Source organism: Neoarius graeffei, chromosome 9 (assembly GCF_027579695.1).
Source record: "Neoarius graeffei isolate fNeoGra1 chromosome 9, fNeoGra1.pri, whole genome shotgun sequence".
Classification (NCBI taxonomy): Eukaryota; Metazoa; Chordata; class Actinopteri; order Siluriformes; family Ariidae; genus Neoarius; species Neoarius graeffei.
The window spans coordinates 50,778,733-50,805,871 of record NC_083577.1 but is presented as its reverse complement, the minus strand read 5'-3'; the positions used below and the strand labels follow the sequence as shown (position 1 = coordinate 50,805,871).

Here is a 27,139-nt window from a genome sequence, read left to right as displayed (position 1 = left end):
GTCGCCAGGTCATCACAGGGCCGACACATAGACACAGACAACCATTCACACTCACATCTACAGTCAATTTAGAGTCACCAGTTAACCTAACCTGCATGTCTTTGGACTGTGAGGGAAACCGGAGCATCCGGAGGAAACCCACGCGGACACGGGGAGAACATGCAAACTCCACACAGAAAGGCCCTCGCCGGCCCCGGGGCTCAAACCCAGGACCTTCTTGCTGTGAGGCGACAGCGCTAACCACTACACCACCGTGCCGCCCTATTGTGAATATTATTAATAATTAATTAAACCATTTATCGAACACTGGACTTTATCAAGTTTTTATCAAAAAATTTTAAAAGCAATAAACCATGCAAGGGCATGTGTTACACTGATTTTATTACAGGTAAGTGTGTTTTAGGCATTCTGCTTTGCTTTGAATGCCTAATGACACCTTTACCCATGATAAAATCATTGTATCGCATTATCACCATCATCATTTATTGCTTTATTAGATCATATATTTGGGAGTGAAATAACGGGAATCAGAATTTACATTTCGTCCACTGTAACACTCTTATTATTGTTGTGTTGCCAATTTTTGTGCTTTACCTCAATAATGCACTGCTGGATATTATTAAATTTAACCTACTCCTATAACATCTATACAGTTTCCATTCAAAGTGGTATGTTTCCTGTGTGTTGATTTAAATACAAATCAATTGTAACAACTGTTACAATTAATAACTGTAGTTCTGCATAGGAATTAAGAGGTTTGGATGGTAAAGTTATTAATGGTTGCACGAGTGATGAGCCAGTGATACAGACATGCTTTGGGCTATGATTAAAAAATCCAGAAAGGTGAAATAAGATGAGTTACAGGATGCTCCACAATGTTCTCACTTCAAGACAAGGAGGATGTTTTGTTGTATGTGTATAAAACGTGACTCACAGTCAAAATGGGCTATAAACATGAGTACACTCAGCAATTTATGAGGTGTTTCTCTTGGGGCCTCTAATTCAGACCATGCAACAGGTGTGCTTTGTTATTATACCGGTATGTAGCATCCTTATACATCCACTATAACCTTAAATGGAGTGTCTCAAAGACTTAGTGTGAGGGGAAGGACAACCCATGGCAGAGCTTTCATCTCTGCACTTTGTTTCTGAAGTAGTGTTATGGCAGGTATGTAGCACCCTCCTGGTGTTTTGTAATGTGAGCCAATTAGTCATGTTATGTAGTCATGAGATCTTTTGTGCTTTTAAGATGCCAACTTTTTTTCTTGGCACAGTATCACTTTGTGTCTTCATTAACAAGATACACAGACCTGCTGACCTCAGAAAAGGGCTGTATTCACCCTTACTTTATGAAATGCACAGCAGCGATCCAGGCTGTCGACTGGATTTTCAGGTGAAGCAGGGCTGTCCGGGAACCAAGCATGACTTTGGCTCTGATACAAACCAAGGGTCTACCTGAATGGTTGCAATGAAATGTAGCCTTATGAATGGTTAATATTGTGCAGAGGTTAGTGATGGGGAAATCTGTTAAAGTCAGGTTTAAGGTGACTGTTAAGCAAATTTGTAGTTGCTTTCACTGGCTCTGCTCTGCACAGCCACCCAGAGGAAGTGGGTTTTCTTTCTCCATTATGCCTCATTGGTTCCGTGCCTGTCCTGCACGAATCATCATGCTTCTTCATCAAATGGCACGCCAGCATTCTCACATTGCAAGTTGTAATTACTTCTCAGTCCACTAATCAAACACTGCCATAATGAGATGGTCATGAGAGCAGCTGCATCTGTGGCCAAAAGCCCAGGCCTCCACCAAGCTGTCTGGCCACGGTTTGTGGAGTGAAACTGTTTGCAAAAAACACCCGCAAACACCAACACAGTACAGGGCTTTTTCCTCCTACAACCATGTCTTTGGCCTTCTCCATGAACTGGATTGATGTGGTCATCCTTTCAGCACTCACAGGTCCAGAGCTCTCCATGCTGGCTCACAGACACAGGGCACTCATTGAACATGAGTGCCAGCTAATGGCATGGCGGCCAGACTGCCAAATAAAGGAGTTCGTTCAGCAGAGCAAGGGGCTGATAAATATGTATTGCGCAACTTGTCGTTTGTCTTGGAATGGAGAGCCGATAAATTTCATATGCATATTTAAAAATCAATTTATGTGATAATAAATTCAGCAGACCCACCACAAGAGCGAAGCCTTGGTGACCTCAATGTGCTGTGCCTGTTTTCCTGATGATTCGCATTTGACCATTAGCCAACAGGAGGAGAGGGATTAGATTTGAGTTTCACTGTAAATGGTTACTGTTGTAAAAATGAGAAAAGCACACATGGAAAATTCTGTAGACTATTATTAGAGCCAAAATGATCTGCACTCTAAATTTCTCAGACAGCCTGACTTTTCCACTGCACGTGTGGGTTAAAATGGGATTAACTAGTAAACTGAGGCAGCAAGTGGATTAGAAGTAGGCCTCAGGTGTTAGCTAAGTAAAAAAAAAATTTGTTCAGTATTTTCTTTGTGCAACCACTCATACTGAAACTGATATTCTCTATAGTCTTTTTTCTTTTTCTTTCTTTTTTGCCATACAGACAGACTCCATATCTATCATAAGTGTAAGATCACAACAGTCTAGAACCACACACCCTGGGATGAAAAACAGTAAGAATAGTATTGTGACTGTCAAGACAGGTCAGGGCTGCCCTGAAAACACTGAAGACGTTTTGAAAGAACAGCATTAACCATTAGAAGATAACAAAAGCAATTTATGATATTTTGTCATGTTTTCATAAAAGTTTCCTCATGGAGTTATATACATGTAGTCAGAAGCCTAAAAATGACAATAGTGAAAAAAAGCTCAAAAATGTGCCAGGACACTATGGATTAGATCTCTTGATATGTAATAAATTGTATAATAAATACATTTTAAGGGCAATGTTTTAGTAATATAGGGCGGCACGGTGGTGTAGTGGTTAGCGCTGTCACCTCACAGCAAGAAGGTCCGGGTTTGAGCCCCGTGGCCGGCGAGGGCCTTTCTGTGTGGAATTTGCATGTTTTCCCCGTGTCTGCGTGGGTTTCCTCCGGGTGCTCCGGTTTCCCCCACAGTCCAAAGACATGCAGGTTAGGTTAACTGGTGACTCTAAATTGACCGTAGGTGTGAATGTGAGTGTGAATGGCTGTCTCTCTTTATGTGTCAGCCCTGTGATGACCTGGCGATTTGTCCAGGGTGTACCCTGCCTCTTGCCCATAGTCCGCTGGGATAGGCTCCAGCTTGCCTGTGACCCTGCACAGGATAAGCGGTTACGGAAAATGGATGGATGGATGTTTTAGGCCCTGTCCACATGGCAACGGATTCAGGTGAATCCGATAAAATTGTTTAGCGTTTCGGCCTGGCGTCCACACGGCACAGGCGTTTTGCGTGCCCCAAAACGAAATCTTTTGAGAACGGGTTCCAGAGTGGAAAGATCTGGCAACGGCGCCGTTGCGAAGTCGTCTGGATGAGTAGAACGGATTTGTTTACGATGACGTCACAACCATATGTGCTTCACGCCGGGTAGAAGTGTAACGAACTCGATGCGAGTTGTCAACAAATCCTATAACTTGGTTCATGAAACGCGCTTACAAAATATTTTCACGGTGAATATTTATTGTGTAATGGTGCAAAGTGAGAGAGAGAGAGAGAGAGAGAGAGAGAGAGAGAGAGAGAGAGAGAGAGAGAATAGCTCTTAGGGCAGAGTCAGTCCCGCCAGCAAAAATAGGGGAAAAAAGGAGCGATCTCACCTCTTCAGATGTTGGTTTAAGTCCTACAATACATTCCTCAAAAAAGGCGTAGAAGAACAAATTAATCCATCAACGTGTAGCATTCAATTTATTCCGGACCATTAAAGACGCTGCCTTCCGCGTAGAATCATACGTCATCCTCGCCGCCATATTGGATGGGTCAAAGCGGAGAATAAAGATGCCTCATTCATGTGCTGCGTTTAACTGTACCAACAGGTTTGCCGTCCAAACGAAATCACATGGGATTACCTTTCACAGGTGAGACTGGAAAAATACTTTTCATTGTATTTGGTCATTATAATGTAATTTTACGAACAGATTTTTCTGACTTTGTGGCTAATATGAAGTCTCGCGCATAATAGTTTATGCGCATGCGTCCTTGCTACTTCTATTGTTCTGGTGTCTCCGATGGGACCGTCTTACAGCGCCCCTAGAGGTGTGGCATGTGTATTGCATTGTTTTCAGCAAGTGTTGCTTTGCCATATGTACCTGATATTTTACTGATCTGTTGCCCATGTGGACGCGATATTTTTTTAATAACATCTCGTTGCCGTTGTCGTGTGGATGTAGCCTTAGTAATAAGTATAGTTGACTACACTATATAGCTGATAATGGAGTCTTAACTCAGTTTCAGATACACAAGTTCTTCCCTTTTACTACAGCTCTTTGTAAACATTTGGGCATCAGGGAGATTTGCTCCAATGGGCCTGGCAAAAAAAACAAACAAACAGCTGTAAACAAAGAAAGGAGTTAGAATTGGCCTTAATGTGTGACTCACGTAAATGCTCCAATTCAGTGCCAAGTGTGTGCTTGTGTCAATAGCGTGTGCATAACATGTTAATTACAGCCATAGGCCTAAGAGGAGAGAGAGAAAGCACAAACATTACAAAAAAAGAAAAACCACACACTGCTCCATTTCCCCTCCATGTTCTTCAAGCCTTGTGTGTAGCTACGCAGAATCCAGTGCACGTGCAATATTATGAGTCTCGCTCAGTAAAGTTTGAAGAAAATCCCTGAAAATAAATAAATAAATGGATGCATGCATGCATGCATGCATACATACTTGCATACATACATACTAATAAATCGTGGAAAGGCTGAGCTAATCCACTGACCAGATGCCTTTGCAGCACTCTGTTGGCTGATACTTCCTCACCGTGCCCTAGCTAAACCACTTTCGAACTGGGTCTCTAATTGAGATGCTTTCAGAAGAACACTTGAAGAGACTGAAAAGCAAGAAGTGGGGCTTGTGGTGAACTCATTTGTGCAGTGGAGCCAACAGGGAACTGAGCTCCCATAACAATAGCAGCTGCCAAAGCCAACGTCTGGCTGCAGGCAGAAACCTGATGTTGGAGGATGGAGGTTTTTTGAGCACAAAATAGGAGGGTCTTTTGAGCACAACAGTACACTTACACATAGTACTTGGGTGCGCACACACACACAAACCACACTATGGTGAAACAGCTCACATAGCATACATTCAGCACATGTACAGCCAGTGTAAGTCCTGACTGGGGTGCGATGCTGAAGCTTGGAGAGCATCCAGCACAAAAGCTCATGCAGATCTTGTGCAAAGTTAACTCTCTTTATGTTGGAAAATACTATTTCATCTCAGTTCAGGCTCAAGTATGAAAAAGTGTAGATGTACAGTTTCTCCTAAAACAAAAAATAAAACAAAAACCAGTCCTACAAAAAAGCTGAAAAAAAAAAAAACTGCGCCAAAAACCTGTTGACTGGATAAAAGGTAAGCAGCGGCAGTGTGTGCCCGGGACGCCGTGCTTGACCAGTGCCAGTCACAGCTCAGCTGCAGGAGGCCAGTGTTACACAAAAGAAAGTCTACATCCAGCTGGATGAACAGAGGATTAACACCCACTTTATTCTAAATCTTCTCAAAGGCATCCCAATTAAAGTAGTGCAGTAGATGCCTACTATAATTGCCTCCTCTTTTTTAAATGTGCAGAGTGTGCCTGTAATTTTAAAACCATATATTAGACCAGCTCCCCAATTAGAAAAGCCCCCCTCTTAGCTCCCCCAGGGACTATGGGGCACTCTCAGTTGGGCCAGGCACCAAAAATGCCACACAACCACGCACATCTGCTTTAGGAAAACTGTTCTCGCAGGACCCTACACACCTCTAAATTAGAGCCACACCACTCATAAAAAAGCACATTATAGAACATGTGGACCTCTCTGACCTCAACCAGGCAAGCCACAGTTCTGCTCATTGCTCCTGCTTCATACTATAGCAAAGTGCAGCCACTTCCAGTTGAGCTACACTCTAAGACAGGAATGTGATGGAACAAAGGTGAACTTGCATGAATGACTGTTCTACATCATTCACTTTAGACCAATTTAAAGCTCCTTCTGTTGTTTGAAGCAAAGCTCTTTTTTGCAGTATACTGTAGAAATGGATGCAAATTCCAGTTAGTATGACTTTTCTAATGGCCTGAAACAATTTCACGCTTGCCAACCATGACTGTTTCTTTCCAGCAACTAAGCACACTTACACAATTCTAATGATGCCTGACGTATTTATTTAAAAGACCTGCAGGGAAGCATTCTAAGTTGTTCATTTGTTGTCTTTGTTCATTTGTTAACTTGCTTTAAAAAAAAAAAGCAACAACTTATTTGGTTGTGCAAAACGGTTAGTTTCTGACAAATTGTCTTAATTGATAAAAAATTAATCATTTGCTAGCTCCTCATAGCTCACTACGTTACATGGGTGGCACAGTGGTGTACTGGTTAGCACTGTTGCCTCACAGCAAGAAGGTTCTGGGTTCAAGCCCAGCGGCCGACGGGGTCCTTTCTGTGTGGAGTTTGCATGTTCTCCCCGTGTCTGTGTGGATTTCCTCCAGTTCAAAGACATGCAGTTAGGTTAACATGGGGCAGCCTTGGGCTGAAGTGCCCTTGAGCAAGGCACCTAACCCCCAACTGCTCCCCAGGTGCTGTAGCATACTGTAGCTGCCCACTTGTGTGTATGCACGTGTGTGTTCACTGCTTCAGATGGGTTAAATGCAGAGGATAAATTTCACTGTGCTTGAGCATGCCTGTGATAAATCAAGGCTTCTGGTTTTATGTATTATATATTTTTTACAAGTCACAGATATATACTGCCTTATATTATTCTGTGGAAATCAGAAATTGTGTCCATGCTGCAAAATACATCACAGGGCTCAATATCTAAATTGTGGTTAGACAGCAGCAATTGAAAAGTTAGAGGCAGGTGTTTAAAGCCATCTGTTTTAAATGTCGCTGGATGTGTTTTCTGGGTGTTTGTGTGGAATTACAATAATCTTCCTATAGGCATTACCGATGGTGATAGCTCCTGAAGATTTTAACAGCTTGTTGCTCTGGTCTTGCTCTATATCCACTTTCTCCATGGCTAATGCACAGCACCTGTTGAGCACCAAGCAGCTGGAGCCACAAAACATAATGTGCACACACATGCGTGCGCGCACACACACAAAAGTGGCATAATAATCTAAAAACTGCAGTGAGTCAATTAAGAAGAACTGTAAGCAAAAAATCTTTGAAATATTTCAGCTTGGTGTTATCACTTTTGCTTTGTTGAAAATATTATTACTTGCATTAGGGAATGCAAATAGTAAGAGATCCTTATCTCTTTAGGATCAGACATGGTGGAGTTATAAGAAATGGAAAGTATTCTAAGGAGATTTGTTGGAAATAAAATATGTTGCTATTAATAGCAGTACTCTGCTATTAATAATACCACTGGAAAACTTGTCAAGTCAGCTTTAATAATTTGTTTTCTTCTCTAGAACAAACATGGTCCACCAAGAAGGGGTACTTTCTTATCACTTCTCAATGTCATTACTCTTTAATTATGTTTTGAAATCGAAGTTGTTAAATTGCCTCTATTCAGTATGCTGCATTGATGCAGGCCCTGAAAGATTAGAATCAGTGTAATTACTGTAAACGATTGGGCTTATTAATTATTCAGTGCAGTAGTGTGAGAGCGATGTACATGATAAAGGGCTGTGAACCCTCCTCCCCTTGTCCTGCACATAGCCCCAGAGAGGAGAAAAAAGGAGGAAAAAGGATAGAGAACTCTCAGTGAGAGTTCATGTGTACATTTTTTTTCTCCCCAGTGTCCCGTTTTCCAAGCCCCAGAGTGACCCCCAGGCTGAGCCGAAAGCGAGCACTGTCCATCTCACCTATGTCAGATGCCAGCATCGACCTGCAGACAATGATCCGCACTTCTCCCAACTCTCTGGTGGCCTACATCAATAACTCTCGCTCCAGTTCCAATGCCAGTAGCTCTTATGGGCACCTCTCAGTCGGGGCTATCAGGTACAGGAAAGCCTACTGCTATATTTGATTGTTCATTTTTCACTCGTAAATCTGATCACTGTCCTGTACAAATCCTAATTCCAGTTCCTCTTTTCCTTTACCACCACCAATCAGTCCATCGTTTACATTCCCCCACCCCATCACCCCTGTGGCATACCAACAGTTGCTGTCCCAGCACCGAGGGCTTAGTGCATTTGGCCAAACACCTCCCCTAATCCAGCCCTCTCCTTCCTTCATCAACCGCCAGCAGCCCATTGGAACTGTCACAGCCCACAGCACCAGCAGCAGCAATCCCAGCACAGAGGCCAACCAGGTGAGCAAACGCATAAGAGAACAGCAACCTTCTGAACACACCAGGAAACCTTTGGGCTTCTGTGATTTCATGCATATGCATTGTATATGGAGCAATTTAAAAACTGCTTATATATACTTCTTGTATAATTTTATATATGAAGTGTATACAACCAAGGCATCTTTCCTTTGTGCAATGATGTTCATCGTCCAAAAACCTAAGTGTTGCTTCCACCTCCTCTATCAATTCCATGTAAACATTAAGACTGCCTCGACTGTAAACTTCCTCCAACTCACTGACCCACTCTCATATCCAGACACCCACTAAATCCATTTTCATTCCATTTCATTTTCAAACCTATAAAACACACACACACACACACACACACACACACGCACGCACGCACGCACGCACAGAGTGATGAGAAACACATTTCCTTTGCTTTTCAACAAAACCCTGTCAGTTATTGAGTTATGGAAAACATTGGTCTACACTTTACTCTAGTGGTTGGGTGGGATTTGGAAGATATCCCCCAACCCCCATTCTTTTTCTTCTTTCTCCATGGAGGAACTTTGTGCACTGAGAGCACTGTGTCTCGTGTTAAGAAATTCATCTGAAGATAAAAGTCTGCAGCCTCACTCTCTGTGGGTTACAAGAGAATTTATAATCTCATGAATGCACTTCAGTCTTATGAGGGCACTCTAAATTGTTTAGTCTCTGAGTGAGTTGCTTTTTGAAAGATGAGATGTTCAACATGGTGCCTCTGCAGAACTAAAATGTTACTGGCAGTAATTTCATTGCCAACATGATAACTATAGTGGAGTTTTCTTTTTACTTTTTGGTCCCCTCTCTTTATTTCTCTAACTTTTGTGCCACCAGAATGCAGGAGGAGACTCAGCAGTCAGCAGTACAGTCAATCCCATGATCACCAAGAGGTCAAAGGTGAAGACAGAAGTGGATGGAACATGCCCTATCTCCCCTTGCTCTCAGGTATTAAGGTCACACATTCAAGAGTTGGTTCATCTTTTTTGGGGTTGGTCACTCATAAATTATTTAATAGGTATCGTACATATCTATTTATTCTCTCAGCATTCTGTGGGATCAAAAATTCTATCTGTGGCATGGCAATGGCTGCCCATTTCCTCTTTCATATCTGTGCAGTAAACTGTGCCAGAAAGAACTGTCTTACTGACAAAACAGCTAAACATTACTGATCTGACAAGGCTCCCATACAGTTTTTACCCTCCTTTTTTGTGTTTTCGTTTGATAAACTGTCACCCTCTTTCTTGTGTAGTGACAGTGTGGTATAATGTATACAATTGCTGAGTGCAGCTGAGAGTCCACTGGGAATTCATAAGGACAAGTATAGCAGGACAGATAGAAACATGTTGGCATCATCATACCAGCATCCACTTAAGAAAGCTGTTTGGGTTGCTTTTTTGCTTCTTAGCCTCACACATGGCTACCCTTTATTTTCTATTATTTGTTGCTAAATAAACCCGCTTAGTTTTGACTCACCATCAGATAAAATGAGTGAGCAGACAGGAATATTGGATGTGGCTGTAAAGCATCCCATTTGCTCACCACATTAGAGAATGTTTGGCCCATTTAAATTTAATGCCAGAATCATTAGAGCTCAAACACATTCTAAACATTCCCAGACTCTGAGAGGAAAGTGGCCTACAAAAAAGGCTCCAGAAACAGGTTAGACATTCACAATAGTGCTTAGTGAACACCTGTAGTAGCACAGTTCTGCATCCAGTGTCTAAAACACAAGTACAAATTCAAACAACTACGCAACAAACTCCAGACTAGCAACTAATGATATAAAACGCTTAACACATCAGCAGTCTGTTATCCTACAGACTGACTAAGTATATGACCCTTTTTACAGGATCATGTGGAACTGAGAGAGGAGCTGGATAAGGATGAGTGCAAGCAGGAGCCTGAGGCAGTGTATGAGACCAATTGCCACTGGGAAGGCTGCTCTAAAGAATACGACACACAGGAGCAGTTGGTGCATGTAAGTGACACTGATGTGCTGAAACGTGTCAAAATGGTATGCATGTATGAGTCAAAATTATCCAAAGTGATAATTTAATATTAGCAGGTGTTTTAGATACGTCTCAATGCAGGGTCTATGTGTATAATTAGAAAACTGAAAAAAATTACAAGAAGAAATAATAGTTAACAATTTGGACTAAAATAGCTTAAAAGGCCAGCCTGTTTTTATAAGAAACTAATTCATGCTTCTGTAATTGTTCTCTTCCTGCCACTGTCACATGTGGTGTTAATGAGCATGCAGATGCACACAGAGGTGCAACCAGTTGTGCTGGAACCTTTTCCTCTCACCAAGACACTTAAACACGCACACACGGTGAAATACACTCAGGGTCTCGATCTCTGCTCGCCACCCTGGACTTTGACCTTGCTTGAGGCCCAGCAGTAAATCTGTCAACATGCCAGCAGCTCTGATGCGGCTCCCCCAGCCGTCACACCTCATACAAGCCCCCCTGTGATTAACAGCTTGTGCTCTACACCATGACAGAAACACTTACAGCCAGTCAGACTCTTCACCAGGACTAAACACTCTGAACCTGGCCAGCTCCTTGCAAAGAGCAGTGGCTCAACAGGGGTTCAGGGGTCAATGGTGGTGGCTTTTGATAGTCCTCCTATTCCAGGCTGTCTAAACTGAGCAGGTCTGAACCAGTCTAAATGTCTATATGTCAGCGTATATCAGTAACTTCAAAACAACTAATTTCTGTAGAAGTAAAGACACTGTCAGTGCGTTTACATGCACATAGAGAAAATCGAATTTCTGCCGTAGCTCGACTGAAATCGAAGTTCTAAATGCCATGGAAACACCTTAGCTCGGCTGAAATCGAACCGAACTGGATTTCTCGTAATCGAGCTACGCGACCTAGATTATGCGATTGTAGCCGAGCTACTTAGTGCATGTAAACCCTATCGAGCTACGTAGTAGAGCTACTTACTTCAGCACTGCCCCTTCCGGAAGTGATGAGACCACAAGCGGGAAACACAACAGCCTCGGTCGGCATGACAACAGTAGTAGAAACGTGCACTTCTGGAGCAATGAGGAGATAGAGTTCATGCTCATTCAGCTTAAGGAGTTGAATATATATCAGCTGGATAGTACAGTGGTAATGCTCACTGACTACGATGCAGGAGATCGGGGTTCGAATCCCGGTCGGGGCAAAACATCATCCAGTAAGGGTCCTTAGGCAAGACCCCTCATGATATATCAGCCTACCTCAGGAATGAGTGAAGACATAACGGCTCATACCTGGGTCAACAAGGTCTGCGTCAGTTGCTAGGGAACCAGGGCAAACTGATGAGAAATGGGCTACTGGAACAAGACATCGATGGACGAGGACAGAAAATACGGAATTACAAGCAATCCCAGAGAGAGGGGATACATGCTTTGTTTGTTGGATACTTCGAAACCCACAATCAAGGCTAACAAAGAAACAGCTATTAGCCCAGTGTTCCAACATCCATAATCAAAATCTACTACTAGAGATTAATGAAATACAACAACGATGCTATGGCAAGGGGGAGCCAGGAAGACAGGTCAGCGGGGAGCTGCTGACCTGAGAAGGAAGATCGTGACCCAACTAGAAACCTGGAGCCCCCGACGAATACCGAAGCTGAGTTGCCAAGTACCTTCAGAAGATCTACTAGTAGATGTGAATGCTGCTCTGAAGACAATCTCCACAAGAACCATCACTGAGACCAACAAGCTGATACACAGTTCAGCAACAGCAACCAATCATGGAGATGCTTGGACACAAGGTGGGCTCGGGACATAACAAACAGTATCCACCATGGAAAAGACGATTAGAGGCCAAGATAAAGGCAGCACGGAGAGAAGTTAGCCAGCTAGCTGAACTACAGAAAGGGAACATGGTGAATAAAGGGGCACCCAGGAAGTACAACTCACTCTCCATACCAGAGGCACTCGAAACTGCCAAACAGTGACTAACAGCTCTGGCCACCCGCTTGAAGAGATACACCAAGGAGGGAGAGGCCAGGAGAATAAACAAGCTGTTCTCCACTGAACCAGCCAAGGTGTACTCTCAGTGGCAGGGAAACAACAACCGGTCAGACCCACCAAGAGCTGAGGTGGAAAAATACTGGAAAGACATATGGGAAAGAAAGGCATCACACAACACCGATGCCCAATGGTTAGTGGACCTAAGAGCTGACCACAGCAACCTCCCAGAACAAGAACCAGTAACCATCTCAATGGCAGACGTCCAAGAAAGAGTGTCAAAGATGAAGAGCTGGACAGCACCAGGCCCCGATATAATCCATACGTACTGGCTGAAGAAGCTAACTGCACTCCATGAATGCCTAGTAGCACAGATGAACCAGCTGCTGAGGGATGGGACCCACCCAGAATGGCTAACCCAAGGCAGGACAGTCCTAATCATGAAGGACCCCCAGAAGGGACCCATCCCATCCAACTACCGGCCAATTACAACAAATTACCGGCCTCTGCACAACATGGAAGGCCCTGTCAGGCATCATTGCGGCAAAAATGAGTAAGCATGTGGCTCAATACATGAGCGAGGCACAGAAAGGAATTGGCAGTAACACCAGAGGAGCCAAGCACCAGCTACTGGTTGATAGAACAGTCGCCCGAGACTGTAAGAAGAGACAGATCAACCTATGCACTGCCTGGATTGACTACAAGAAAGCCTACAACTCAGTGCCACACACATGGATACTGGAATGTCTGGAACTGTATAAGATCAACAGGAACCTAAGGACCTTCATCCAGAACTCAATGGAAATGTGGAAGACAACCCTAGAGGCCAACTCAAAACCCATTGCCCAAGTCAACATCAAGTGCGGCATATACCAAGGAGATGCACTATCACCACTGCTGTTCTGCATAGGCCTGAACCCCCTCAGTCGGATCATCACGAAGAGCGGCTACGGGTACCGATTCCGTAGTGGGGCAACAATCAGCCACCTGCTCTACATGGATGACATCAAGCTGTATGCCAGGAACGAGCGAGAAATAGACTCGCTGATCCACACCACCCGGATCTACAGCGATGACATAGAGATGTCATTCGGATTGGACAAGTGTGGCCGGATGGTCTCAAAGAGAGGCAAGATGATCCGGACTGAGGGGATTGACCTACCAGAGGGCAACATAGGTGATATCCAAGACAGCTACAAGTACCTTGGCATCCCACAGGCTAATGGAAACCATGAAGAGGCCACAAGGAAGTCAACCACAGCCAAATACCTCCAGAGAGTAAGGCAGGTCCTGAAAAGTCAGCTGAATGGTAAGAACAAGGTCCGAGCCATCAACATGTACGCACTACCAGTCATCAGATACCCCGCTGGTATCATAAACTGGCCAAAGGAGGAAATAGAAGCCACAGATATCAAGACTAGAAAGCTCCTCACCATGCATGGAGGGTTCCACCCCAAGTCCAGCACCCTGAGACTATACACTAAGCGGAAAGAGGGAGGCCGAGGGCTAGTGAGCATCAAGACCACGGTCCAGGATGAAACATCGAAAATCAGAGAATACATCAGAAAGATGGCCCCAAAGGATGAACTGCTAAGTGAATGTCTCAGGCAGCAGAACCCTGATGAGAGTGCAGAGGAGGAGGAGGAACAGACAACCTGGAGGGACAAACCCCTACATGGCATGTACCACCGTCAGATAGAGGAAGTGGCTGATATCAAGAAATCCTACCAGTGGCTGGATAATGCAGGACTGACAGACAGCACAGAGGCACTAATCATGGCAGCACAAGAACAAGCCATAAGCACAAGAGCCATAGAGGCCAGGATCTACCAGAGTAGATCAGACCCAAGATGCAGACTGTGCAAAGAAGCCCCTGAAACAGTCCAGCACATAGTAGCAGGGTGTAAGATGCTAGCTGGATCAGTGTACATGGAGAGGCACAACCAAGTGGCTGGGATAGTATACAGGAACATCTGCAACCAGTATGGAATAAAAGTACCCAAGTCCCAATGGGCCATACCACAGAAGGTGGCTGAGAACAACAGGGCCAAGGTTCTGTGGGACTTCAGCTTCCAGACTGACAAACAGATCCTGGCTAACCAACCGGACATAGTGGTGGTGGACAAAGAGCAGAAGAGGGTGGTGGTGATAGATGTGGCGATCCCAGCTGACGCCAACATCAGGAAGAAGGAACATGAGAAACTTGAGAAGTATCAAGGGTTGAAAGAGCAGCTGGAACGGATGTGGAAGGTCAAGGGTTGCGTGGTCCCTGTGGTAGTGGGGGCACTTGGGGCAGTAACCCCCAAACTGGGAGAGTGGCTCCAGCAAATCCCAGGAACAACATCTGAAGCCTCAGTCCAGAAGAGAGCAGTCCTAGGAACATCGAAGATACTGCGCAGAACCCTCAAACTCCCAGGCCTCTGGTAGAGGACCCGAGCTTGAGGATGACATGGATACCACCCCCCCGCCGGGGGTGAGAAGGAGGATATATATATATATATATATATATATATATATATATATATAATATATCTCGATGTTGCTGTCCTCGTCGTCGTTCTTCTTGTGAACACGGAACTGATAACTTTGTTTATACTCTTGAATAGCTCTTCTTCATGACGACAACCGGAAGTGTACCAATACGATGGGGCGTGTAGCGCCACCTGTGGCTCGGGTGCACAATGTACCTCACACAATAGCTCGATTTCCTTGTGTGCATGTAGGATTGGATTTCTCTGGCACCCCTGCTGGGACCCTTAGCTCGATTACCGACAGTAGCTCGATTTGGATGTGCATGTAAATGCACTGAGTGTCTCAAGTGGTTGAAGGTAAACAGTTGTATGAAGGCTGTTGTTCTACAATCTTTACATTTGTGTAGAAAGTGGAGGTAGAAAGGAAATGCAGATTGGAAGAGTATTATTGTTAGAAAGGAAGAGGAGCAAGAGGGAGCCATATTGTTTTGAGGCCAGAGAAAGAAGTCCTACAACTCCTCCCTCCCTATTAATTTTTAAGGCTTTAATCTGGGCTTTTTCCATATAAACTAAATTTCACACTTTGAGAAAGAAAAATATGGCATGGTGTTTGGTTTTATTTGTTGAAAGTAATCATTCTCCATAGCTGTTAATTATAGTTTAAGTTCAATATGAAGAGCATAAGCCTCAAATTGGATGTATATTCCAAGCCACATGCACATTACCCTGTTTAAAAAAACAAACAAAATAAAATGCATTGTACAGATTCTCAGATACTGTATAAAAATAGTTTCAAAGAGAATGCAAAGAGAATTAGTATCCCTTTGTCTGAAATATCGAACATAAAGCATCATTTTATTAGTCTAGATCAGTTGAGTGAAAACTGTTTTAAAGGCTGAATCTTGTTGGAATGTTTGTAATGTGAGAATGGGGATTTCTGTGCCCTCCAGTATACAGAATACCCTTCATGACCAGGTCTGTCACATCTCTCTTATGTATGTATAAGTGCAGTCCCTATCACACTATGTTTGAATGTGATGAACTGGAAGCTCTGTGATCCTTTGATAGGTGGAATTTTTTCATAAGATAAATTACAACTCAAAGCACCATTGTCACTGTAGTGTAACAGGGTGTGTTAGAGTGCAGTATATCTCTAACATACTTCTCTCCTTACAGCACATCAATAATGACCACATCCATGGGGAGAAGAAGGAGTTTGTATGTCGTTGGGAGGAATGTTCACGAGAGCAGAAGCCATTTAAAGCCCAGTACATGCTGGTAGTCCACATGCGGCGGCACACGGGAGAGAAGCCTCACAAATGCACTGTAAGTAACAGGGAATCAAGTTTACGGATTCTCTCTGCACACTTAAAATGGACTATAATATCTACTCATTTTCCCCAGTATGTTAATACATGCAATTCTTGTCTCACAAATAGAATAATGCAATACAGTACAATAAGTGCAAAAATCATGCAATCCAGTGCAACAAGCCTTTAAGCACCACTGGTTAATAGAACTTTCAGTAGAACTTATTTGTTTTTACCACCTATTATTTTATTATGATTCAGCTAACAATGCATACCTTTGGGAATGCATTTGACTTTGGGAATATTTGTGAATACTATATTTACATGAACATATTGATTAACATCTTCAGTTCCAATGTTTACGCACATTTTAGGAAGCAGAGATCTTCTTAGAATCTAAAGTTCAGATCTGAAGTTTGAGATGGGTTCAACAAGGATAATACTAAGGCCTGGAGTCCTGTCAGACTGTTCTTTAACCTAGTTGTAAGAGTTCCCAGGTGGTGCACCCAAACATAAAGCATTAGTCAGAGTAAAAACCTGTGATATCTGTTTTGCCCATGATGCTGATAATCATTCACTATCCTCGCTCTAGTTTGAAGGCTGCTCCAAAGCGTACTCTCGACTCGAGAACCTGAAAACCCATCTGAGGTCACATACAGGAGAGAAGCCGTATGTATGCGAACATGAAGGCTGCAACAAGGCCTTCTCTAACGCCTCAGACCGAGCCAAGCACCAGAACAGAACACATTCAAATGAGGTATTGCAACTGACTCTATCTTTCCTCCTAGGACAAAAGGAACAGGCAAGAATGATAATTACACCTACCAAAAATACTGAAAATATATGATTATCTCATGTTTCCCTAGAAACCTTATGTTTGCAAGATCCCAGGTTGCACAAAGCGTTACACAGACCCTAGTTCTCTCAGAAAGCATGTAAAGACAGTTCATGGTCCTGAAGCACATGTCACAAAGAAGCAACGTGGCGACACTTCTACAAAACCCCAACCACCTAAAGGGAGTGGGGAAAATGAGGCCAACAGTAAGCATGCTGGCAGAGGATCAGAGGGGTCAACTGAAGCCAGCAGCACCAGCAAAGGTGTGGAGGATGGGCTACAAGTCAAAGCCATTAAGACTGAGAACACAATGGTAAGACAGTAATTTGCTCTATTACATTACTGTACTAATCTGAACAAATACTTAATCATGGTAGAATATTTAGTATCACACTAAATTAACCGTATGTGCAGTATTCTTATGCATACTAATATGTTTCCTTTTTAATGCTGTTTTTCTTGATTAACATTTAATTTGTTTGATTCTTGAATATCTATCATGCTTTATATCTTATGGGCAGACCTTACTCAGGTGAGTGCAATATATATATTGTCTTTTTCTGCAGTGTGAGACATTAATTTACAATCCACCCCAGTAGTACAGCATGTTTCTTGTGTTTTTAATTTTTAATTAAGTCATAATTATGGTCATAACACTTCAGAGATAATTTTTATGTTCCTGTATGTCACATTTCTTTTTACATCTCTTACATGTTGTAGATATATGTTTATATGTAGATAATTGTATTTTTGACATTGTGTTTGTGCAGTGTTTCCACACATCTCACATTTCTGTTTCTTACATAGGGTATCTGGTTATTTAGCAAAGTCTTTTAGCACAAATCCAAAGTCTTTTAGCACAAGTTCTAAAGTCTCTTAGCACAAATCTATGTTCTTTAGCAAAACTCTGGATTATGGTGACAATAATCGAAAAAAATACTCATCTTGATATAGGAAGGGGTTTATTATGATTGCTTAGGGACTGGAAGACGGAATTTCTGCTGCTGTGCATGTTAAAGCCTTTATTTTTAAATAAATTTCTGAGTGTTTAGTATCTCCATCCTTGACTTTTGTATGCTGTATAAATGGGAATAAAAAAATATATATATATTTGAGAGTTAAAATCAACCGCAAAGTTGGCATTTGAGCTGCCCCGCTGAGCTAGCCATGCCTGAGTCCGTGACGTCACAGCGGTAACCAGTTTTAAGGCCGAGGCCTTTTGCGACTATAGACCAAAGTCATATAAATAAATATTTATGGTGAAAGTAAGAAATACTGTTACCGACTTGTTCAACTAAGACTGATTTGACTTCACTGATTGTGGGTTGACTCTCATTAAAACAGGATAGGTGTTATAACTTATGCAACATACATGTACATGCATGCATTTTCACTGATAAAACATAAAAGGCTAATTAAATAATCAAATGAACTGAGACAATCACATTCTGAAGCAAATTAAATAATCTTATACCAGTAACTTACACACAATACAAGTTACATGTATTAATCTAAATGCAGGTAAACAACGTGTTGTTTTTGTTGTTTTTTTATCCAAATGAGAGTCGGAGCTTACCCATCTGTGTTCTCGCTTCTTGAAGGCCGATCTTGTGGCCGATTGTTTTGAAACAATCTGACTTTCAGTTGTTCGTTCAATTCTTCGTTCATTCACTTCTTCCATGCAAGGGAGAGATGGCAGCAATATCCAGTTTAGAAATAAGATGGCTGGTCCACTCTTTCTCTCCATACTGTGTATTCCGCCATTACTGCTAGGCTCAGGCAATTACTAAAACCCGGGACAGAACGGGATGTCACCAGTTTTAGCAACAACTGTGGGGAGGTCACTGCCCAAGCGATATGTCCCATCCCGCGTTTTACCAACAACCCTCAGCTCACGCTCCAAGAGGACTGGTGCAACTGAACTCATCTCATCTCATTATCTCTAGCCGCTTTATCCTGTTCTGCAGGGTCGCAGGCAAGCTGGAGCCTATCCCTGGACAAGTCGCCAGGTCATCACAGGGCTGACACATAGACACAGACAACCATTCCCACTCACACCTATGGTCAATTTAGAGTCACCAGTTAACCTAACCTGCATGTCTTTGGACTGTGGGGGAAACCGGAGCACCCAGAGGAAACCCACGCGGACACGGGGAGAACATGCAAACTCCACACAGAAAGGCCCTCGCCGGCCACGGGGCTCGAACCCGGACCTTCTTGCTGTGAGGCAACAGCGCTAACCACTACACCACTGTGCCGCCCCACAACTGAACTCACTTTAAAAAAATTGTATTAAATTAATACTTTCCTTTTCTTGTTTTTTTTTCCTCTTTAATTGTTGGGACTGTACCCTTTTTCAATACGGGCTTATAGCCAACGCTCCTCAACAGATCAGAGGTCTCGTACAAGTCTTCAGTAAAGCATGCAGAACAGAGGAGAGACCACTTCATAGGCGCTCAATGTGCCTGTGAACTTCTTGCAAAATGCATCCAAATTTTTGCAGTTTGAACATTCTTGGGCCATGAATGCAACATAAATCCACCTTCTGTTGTGTTGCTGCACCAGCCAAAAACAGATCTACGTGGCATGGCGATAAATTAGCTCAAAATGGAGGATCGGAGTTGCAGTCAGCTCTGTGTTTTAGTATAGCAGAAATGGCGATGAGACCGATAGACTTCCTGTTGTGACGTTACGGACGTCAAGGTCATTCACTCAGACCGCTACCTATATAAATCACTTTAATCGTAAAAATTACCATATTAGATTTATTGTTAGCACTTAAAACTATTCCTGTGCCATTCTTGAGGTCTCAAGGCATTTATAAATGAAAGTGAGGCCATGGTTCTGCGTATATCCTTTAAGGATCAGTTGTTGATCCCTGAAACGTGGACTGAAAATCTGATTCTTTGTTGTCTTTGGATATTGTCTTTGTATATAACTTCAGTCACTTCTGATCATTTTAATTATTTCACTTTCTTGCATTTAGAAGTCACAGCAATTATCTAAAATGTAAATAGCTTAATAAAATAATTGAAATAGCTGTACATAGCTTTCCTTTCTTTCAACCTTTTTTCTTTTGCAAAAAATTAAAATGAACAAAAAAAAGCTTTCTTTAAACTCTTATCATCTTGTAAATTTCACTTAACTTTTCATTCTTTATCAAATTAGCAAATTGTAAATAATAAATATGATCTAATTTAAGCTTAACACTTTAATAAAGACAACACAAACCTGGAAGTTGGCTGTAGCAGTGTACTGTGTCGGGGACGTGCTGTGTTAAATAATTTGGAGGGAGGATTGGTGACTAACATACAGGCTACATCAAACATGGCGGTTTTAAGATGGCAGAGTGGAGAAATACGATCGCTTGTTTTCAATCAGAATCTCAGCAGCTTTCATAAAAAATTCCATCAAACATCTTTAAACATGATCAGTAAGTATTCATAATAAAGATTAAATGTTCTTGGATCTTGTGCTAAAGAACTTAGATTTGTGTTAGGAGACTTTAGAACTTGTGCTAAAAGACTTTAGATTTGTGCTAAAAGACTTTTGTGCTAAATAACCATTAATCTTACATAGCACCATTCCTCCTCTCACCATATTCTGTTCTGTTCCTACATTGCCTGGGGAGCTGCCAGCTTCCTCTGTAGTGCAATGATAAAAGTCATCTAATTAATATACACAGACTGGGACTTCTGTATGAACAAAAAGCATCACACTGTGATCAAGAAGCACTTTTTAGTTTAGACTTGGTCAGAACTCATTTACATCACTGAATCTTTAAGCTTTGAGCAAATAGAATGTGCAATGCAGTATTTCAAACATGCTATAATAAATACTATTCTGTTAGAAATTATTATTTTTTCCTTTTTAAAATTAACTTTGTTAGTGTAATTATTTCCAGGTTAAATTGAGTTAAATTTATATAGGTATTAAAAAGAATAATTTCCCACCCATTTTAGATGTATCAGTCCAGCCCTGGTGGTCAGTCATCATGTAGCAGTGAGCGGTCACCACTTGGTAGCACCACCAACAATGACAGTGGAGTAGAAATGACCATGCACAGTGGAGGCAGTTTGGGGGACCTGTGTGCTCTGGAGGATCCCCCTGTGGTAGACTCCACAGGTTCCCCAGGGACTTCAGCAGGGATAGGTCTCCAGCTGCACAAAAACAGGGGGGTTGTTCTACATCTTGATCAAATAAAGAAGGAGAAACTCAAGACGATGAGAGACTCCTGTTCCTGGACAAACTCAGCTCCTCAAGTCCGAAACACCAAGCTGCCTCTAATACCAGCTGTTGGTGAGTATAATAGCATCCATTGCATTTGGAATATGACACATGTAAAGACAGTAACAGAAGAGAAGCTCATTCATTGCACTGCTTTTTTCCCCTTCAGGTTCTCTGCTGGAAAGTTCAAGTACAGGCTCTCAAAGTGTTGGCATGCCAGGGCAACGCTTTGGAGACATACCCTTGTGTGAAATGACAGAATTGAATCAGCTGAAGGAACGTAGAGATAGCACCACAAGCACTGTGAGCTCAGTCTACACACTCAGCCGCAGATCCTCTGGCATCTCGCCCTGCTACTCTAGCCGGCGCTCCAGTGAAGCCTCACAGTTTGGGGGACGCAACAACAACATCAGCTCAGCAGACTCTTACGATCCTATCTCTACTGACCTGTCACGCCGCTCTAGTGAAGCCAGTCAGTGTGGTGGAGGTGCTTTGCCAAGCTTGCTGAGCCTCACCCCAGCCCAGCATTATCGCTTGAAAGCAAAATATGCAGCAGCCACTGGGGGTGCACCACCTACACCCCTGCCCAATATGGATCGCATGAGTCTTAGGACTAGGATGGCCTTGTATAGTGACTCCCAGGAGAACTCAGCTCATTTATTCCAAGCCCGAACTACAGCCACCTCAAGGCGCTGCAGTGATATGAGTTATGGAGTCTCTGGTATGATGCCTCATGAAATCCCAAGTAATATGCCAAGGAGAGCTAGTGACCCTGTTCGTCGGACAACTATGGATCTTCATGCCTTGCCTCGTGTTCAGCGCTACAACAGCATGAGCAGCATGAACCCTTCCCAGGTGCCTCCAGGTGATCATCGTGGTGTTAAATTGCAAAGCAACACCTTATCTGATGGCAGCTTGCATCGTCATGCCTTCAACCAGAGGCCACCAAGCATCTCTGAGAATGTTGTCATGGAAAACATGGCCATGGATGAAGCTGACCAAACAGAAGAGGACATGGTGCTTCCAGATGATGTAGTGCAATACCTCAGGTCCCAACATGCTGGCTCAACTCAGGATACTGGTATGGCCTACAATGGTGGTCAGCCACAGGTTTTCAAAAGCAACCTGACCTCCCAGCAACACCAGCAGTTCTATGGGCAACGACGCATGGCCTTGGTTGATGCTAACATGAATCACATAGAGAAAATAATTCCTCCCTGCCAAATCAGCTCAGGTTCCCAGCAGCCTTTCCCAGCCTCTGATAGTGTGAAAAAGAGTCACATGCCTGTACAATGGAATGAAGTCAGCTCAGGTACAGTGGACAACTCAGCAAGATTTCCAAAGCAGCAGTTTATCAGAGGTAACTTGGCACTAGTCCAGCAAAAGCAGAACACTGTCCCTTATCAAAGCTTGGGGTCGAATCAGCAGTCTGCATCAATCAACCAGAATTTGTCTGTTTCACAGCAGGGTTACTCACAGAGAAACACTCAGAGGACAAACCCCATTCATAGACAGTCATATGTCAGCCCGTGTCAGAACCTCAATATTCAAACAAAAACACACCCAGGTTATAAACAGGAAATCAACCATAATCTCTCATCAGGAAACACCTACCAGGGTCTAGTACGCAATAGCATGGCTCTGCAAAATCAAGAAATGCAAAATTACAAGTATGGCTACTCACGCCTGGAAAACCAGCAGAATTATATGCCATTGCCCCAAATGGCCATTCAAAATGGAGGCAGAGTTTTTCAGCCTAGGCCTCCACCTGAACCAAAACCTTCAAACAGGCATCACGCAGGTTCAGGTTTGCCCCATCAAGCTGGTTACTCTCTGTCCAGTACAAGCTCTGATTTCAATACCTCTGAGGCCAGCCCAAAGCGACCTGCTGCAATTAATCATCTCTGCAGTGGCGATAACACTGTGTGCTATTCGGGTGAGATCAAAATGTTAGACAGCAACATAGACTATAACTCCTCAATGTCTCCTTCTGCCAGTCAAACTGATTATAATACAGTGGCTACAATGGCATCCCCTGGAATTAACCAGGTTACCAGCACAGTGGACTCTACTCAAACTGCTGAACATACTCAAATAGACTTTGATACCATGTTGGACGATGGAGATCATTCCAGCCTGATGTCAGGCACATTGAGCCCTGGACTCTTGCAGAGTCTTTCACAGAATTCCTCACGACTCACTACTCCACGTAACTCTGTCACACTGGCCTCAGTACCAGCAGGTATCAGCAACATGGCTATTGGTGATATGAGCTGTATGTTAACTGCTCTTGCAGAAGAAAGTAAATTCCTAAACCTGATGGCTTGAAGATCAATGCATTGAACACTGAGTAAGACATTTAGCAGGATGTGCTTTGGTTTCTTTCTACCTTTTGTATACATTGTGTAAATGACACTATAGATACATGTGACACAACAGACACTTATGTCTAATGTGGATCAAAATATGTACATATATTTTTAACGAGATAAAAGCACTGATATATGACAATAAAATTTACAGAAATTTAGGTCAGCATTACCAAACACCTGCATTGAAATTGGAATGGACTAGGATATGCAATCAGACTCAAAGAACTGCAAAGATCTCAAGATGGCATATATCCAAGTGAGAAAGCCATATGTTTCACTCATAATGAACCATCTATAAGCCGTCCAGGGTAAATGTCTCAGGCCAGCTTAGGATAAGTCAAAATTTCCCTTTCTCGGCAGTATACTTTGTAGGGGTTCACTAAGTGCCTTTACACACACACACACACACACACACACACAAGCAAAAAGTATTAAAGTCCTGTCCAGTTATATGTAATCTTGTATTTAGCTACAATGGTAGATATTTGCATTTCATTTCTTTTTTCCATTTTTTTATTTGTTAATAGTTACTGTATGTTAAGTGCATTACATTGTGTTAATTACTCATTAGCAGCACAGATTTAATTTTTTCTTTGAATGACAATATTGGGCAGGGTATCAAAACCTTTCCTGTTGGGGCCAGACAGAGAAAAAATGCAGTCATATGTCACACTCTCTCTGTAATAATCTAAACAAATAAATAATAGGCCTATTTGATTACCACCACTAACACTGCCTTTCTTTTATTCAAGTGACTAACTCAGTTGGTGGATTTTAAGCATTTTCTGCTGAATGCTTGACAGCGTTGTGCAAATATACATTTTGCAGATTTCCATCACCAGTTAATGGCTCTAACCAGAATTGTGGTGTTGGGTTGAAGAATTGCTGCCAAGTCAGGTGTAACTCTTGTTATGGAGATTCGAAAGCACATACCAGAGGTGACTCAGTTATTTTGGATGTCCATCAACCATTGTTCAGAATCATTAGAGAAAATGATTGCTCACAAATGTGTGGAGACAAAAAAAAAATCAACAGCTGAGCTATATCTGTGCATTAGTGCTCTTATCATATGGTACTGAATAAAAGTCAAATGCACCTGTGTTGCCTGCTACTTCCTGCTTTAGGTTGGTTGACAAATATTCAATTAGCCAGGCAACTGGCCCATACAAAATAAATTATGATTTTGCGATGCACTCTTTTATAATGTCACCCTCTAAAAAGGGTTTTCTGCAGTGGGCTATAAGCCCTTGTAGCCACTGTAGCAAAAACTTTTGTTGTGCTGACAGGCTGACAGGTTTTTCACCTTCTGTTATCGTTTAGCACTAGTACATGATTTGAAAGAGGGAAGCTTCATTTAATATCTCATAAAATGGGATAGATTCGGTTCTAAAATCTGATCGGCTAAGCTCCATTCAAATGTTGTAAAAATCCTCTGTAAACTATACACACACACATGTGACTGCATCACAATAATTAAATGCTGTATTAATGCACCAGGTTTTAAACCAATAAAGCGGTAACACTTAAGACATTTTCTTTTCATTGGAATACCCTAAATTTTAGTGGTTATTTTGCTTAGTAACCACTGTTACTGTTAACAAACTACATTGCATGGCAAAAGAATAGTTGATTGGCAATAAGAAGAAGAATAAATTCAATTAGCTACTGAACACTGGAATTGATATTAGTTTTGTCACCACTTGGCATTGTGCTTTAGCCTACCCTTAATAATATCACTGTAAGCCACACCCATTTGTGGCTCATTCCTTTTTTTTTAAGCATTCTTTCATTACAGCAACTGATTCCTGACCAATTAAACATACATGCTAAAGTGAAAAAATATTGCCTGAAACCTTATGCATTCTCTTTTTCTGGCTCATTTATTTAGCCATTAACATTTTGAGTGGAGGGGAATAAAGGAGGAGCTGATGAGCATTTTATCTGTTTGTACATAATAGAGACACCCAATGTCCAAGCAAGGAAATTTTCAGAAGTGGACCAACAAAAATTTAAAAAATGCTGATGGCCCCTACTTTGGTAATGGTGTTCACTTGTTCATTCCAAAATAAAGCAACTTGTTTAACTTAAACAATTATTTGCAGCCACAGTTGTGCTTGAAAGTTTGTGAACCCTTTAGAATTTACTATATTTCTGGTTTCGTTGTGGATTTGAGTGGGAATCATCCATAAGTGCTGAAACAAACTGCTGTGAAATCAGAAGTCTGTCTTGCAGATAAAGTTCTAGGGAAATATGCTATATGTATGTATGACCAAATTTGGTGGATAGGCAACATTTGTGCAATATCAGAGGATGAACAAGATGTATTAGTAACATTTATGCATCCTCATGATCCCTTTAAGACTTAAGGTTGGACCAGAACAGATAATATCTTTTAGGTCCCTCTTGTGCATATCCTGAAGATCACTTCCACCAGATTTGGAAAAGGACATCAGTGCATTGTTCAAACTCTTAAAGTAGACAATATTCAAAGCTTTAAATTTCCTGGCATTGTAGTTAGTTAAATTGTAGAACTGAACTTTGCAGAATGTCTGTTTGTAGTAAAACATGGCATGTTTGGTATCTTAATAAATATAGTTTGATTCAAAGTACCAACTTCATATTTTGTATATTTACAAATACAAACATGCTCTTTCTAGTGCTATGATTGTTTTTTATGGTAGACTTCATTTTATGTGGGCAATATGCAATTGAAATATAGGTATGAGTTTTTTAATGCATCATTAAACAGACATTTCTGTGTCTTTCAGATATGCACCTAGGTGCTAAGAAAGTACTAGAACATGAATATGATGTATAAAAATTTAAAAGCTCTAATGTGGTTCAATGTGATGATAAGGTGGGCACCAAAGCACAAAAGGATTTCAGCAAGGCATAACTAGGCAAATATGAAACCATGGGCCAACTATTTTAGAAGTTAAAGAAATCTAATGGTGCCGAACATTCCCCAAAATTTTTAAGCATCTAGCGTGAATAGTTCAAAAGTAATGGCTTAAAGAACTTTGCAATTTTTAGTAGCATTTGTTTATTAGGGTCAAGACCCCTTTTTTAAAGCCTACCTATCTCAGAAACTAAAGAAGGCACAAGCTGAAAATGAAATTGGTACAATGCCATTATTTACATAAAGTATAAAGCAAATCCAAGCTGGTCAGGCGGGAGGCCTCTGTTGATTTGACATGGAATGACCCAATGGTGTGCATGGCAGGGTTGCAAGGAAAAAAACACTTCTCTCTAAAAAGAACATTACTGCCCATCTACAATTTGCTAAAAATCATGTCAACAAGACAAAAAGCTATTGGAAAAATGTGTGGACAGATGACACCAAAATAGTATTTTTCAATTTAAATGATAAGCATTATGTTTGGAGAAAGGAAAACACTGCATTCCAACACAAGAACCTTATTCCATCTATGAAACATGGAGATGGTGGTATCATGGTTTGGGCCTGTTTTAGTGCATCTGGACCAGGGTGGCTTGCCCTCATTGATGGAACAATCAATTCTGAATTGTACCAGTGA

The 27,139-nt window shown here is 42.0% G+C and overlaps 1 protein-coding gene across 1 annotated transcript in view; it reads left to right on the top strand.

Moving 5' to 3' along the window:
- The window catches only part of gli2a (GLI family zinc finger 2a), a 113,213-nt gene extending 88,880 nt beyond the window's left edge, over nt 1-24,333 (top strand). Inside the window, exons 6-14 of the mRNA XM_060929750.1 lie at nt 7,883-8,084; nt 8,199-8,397; nt 9,256-9,366; nt 10,271-10,399; nt 16,036-16,185; nt 16,762-16,926; nt 17,036-17,317; nt 20,967-21,303; nt 21,401-24,333. Of these exons, the coding sequence (XP_060785733.1) occupies nt 7,883-8,084; nt 8,199-8,397; nt 9,256-9,366; nt 10,271-10,399; nt 16,036-16,185; nt 16,762-16,926; nt 17,036-17,317; nt 20,967-21,303; nt 21,401-23,559 (3,734 nt within the window). The 3' untranslated portion in view covers nt 23,560-24,333. The remainder of the gene's footprint in view (nt 1-7,882; nt 8,085-8,198; nt 8,398-9,255; nt 9,367-10,270; nt 10,400-16,035; nt 16,186-16,761; nt 16,927-17,035; nt 17,318-20,966; nt 21,304-21,400) is intronic.
- Nucleotides 24,334-27,139: the final 2,806 nt, after the last annotated feature.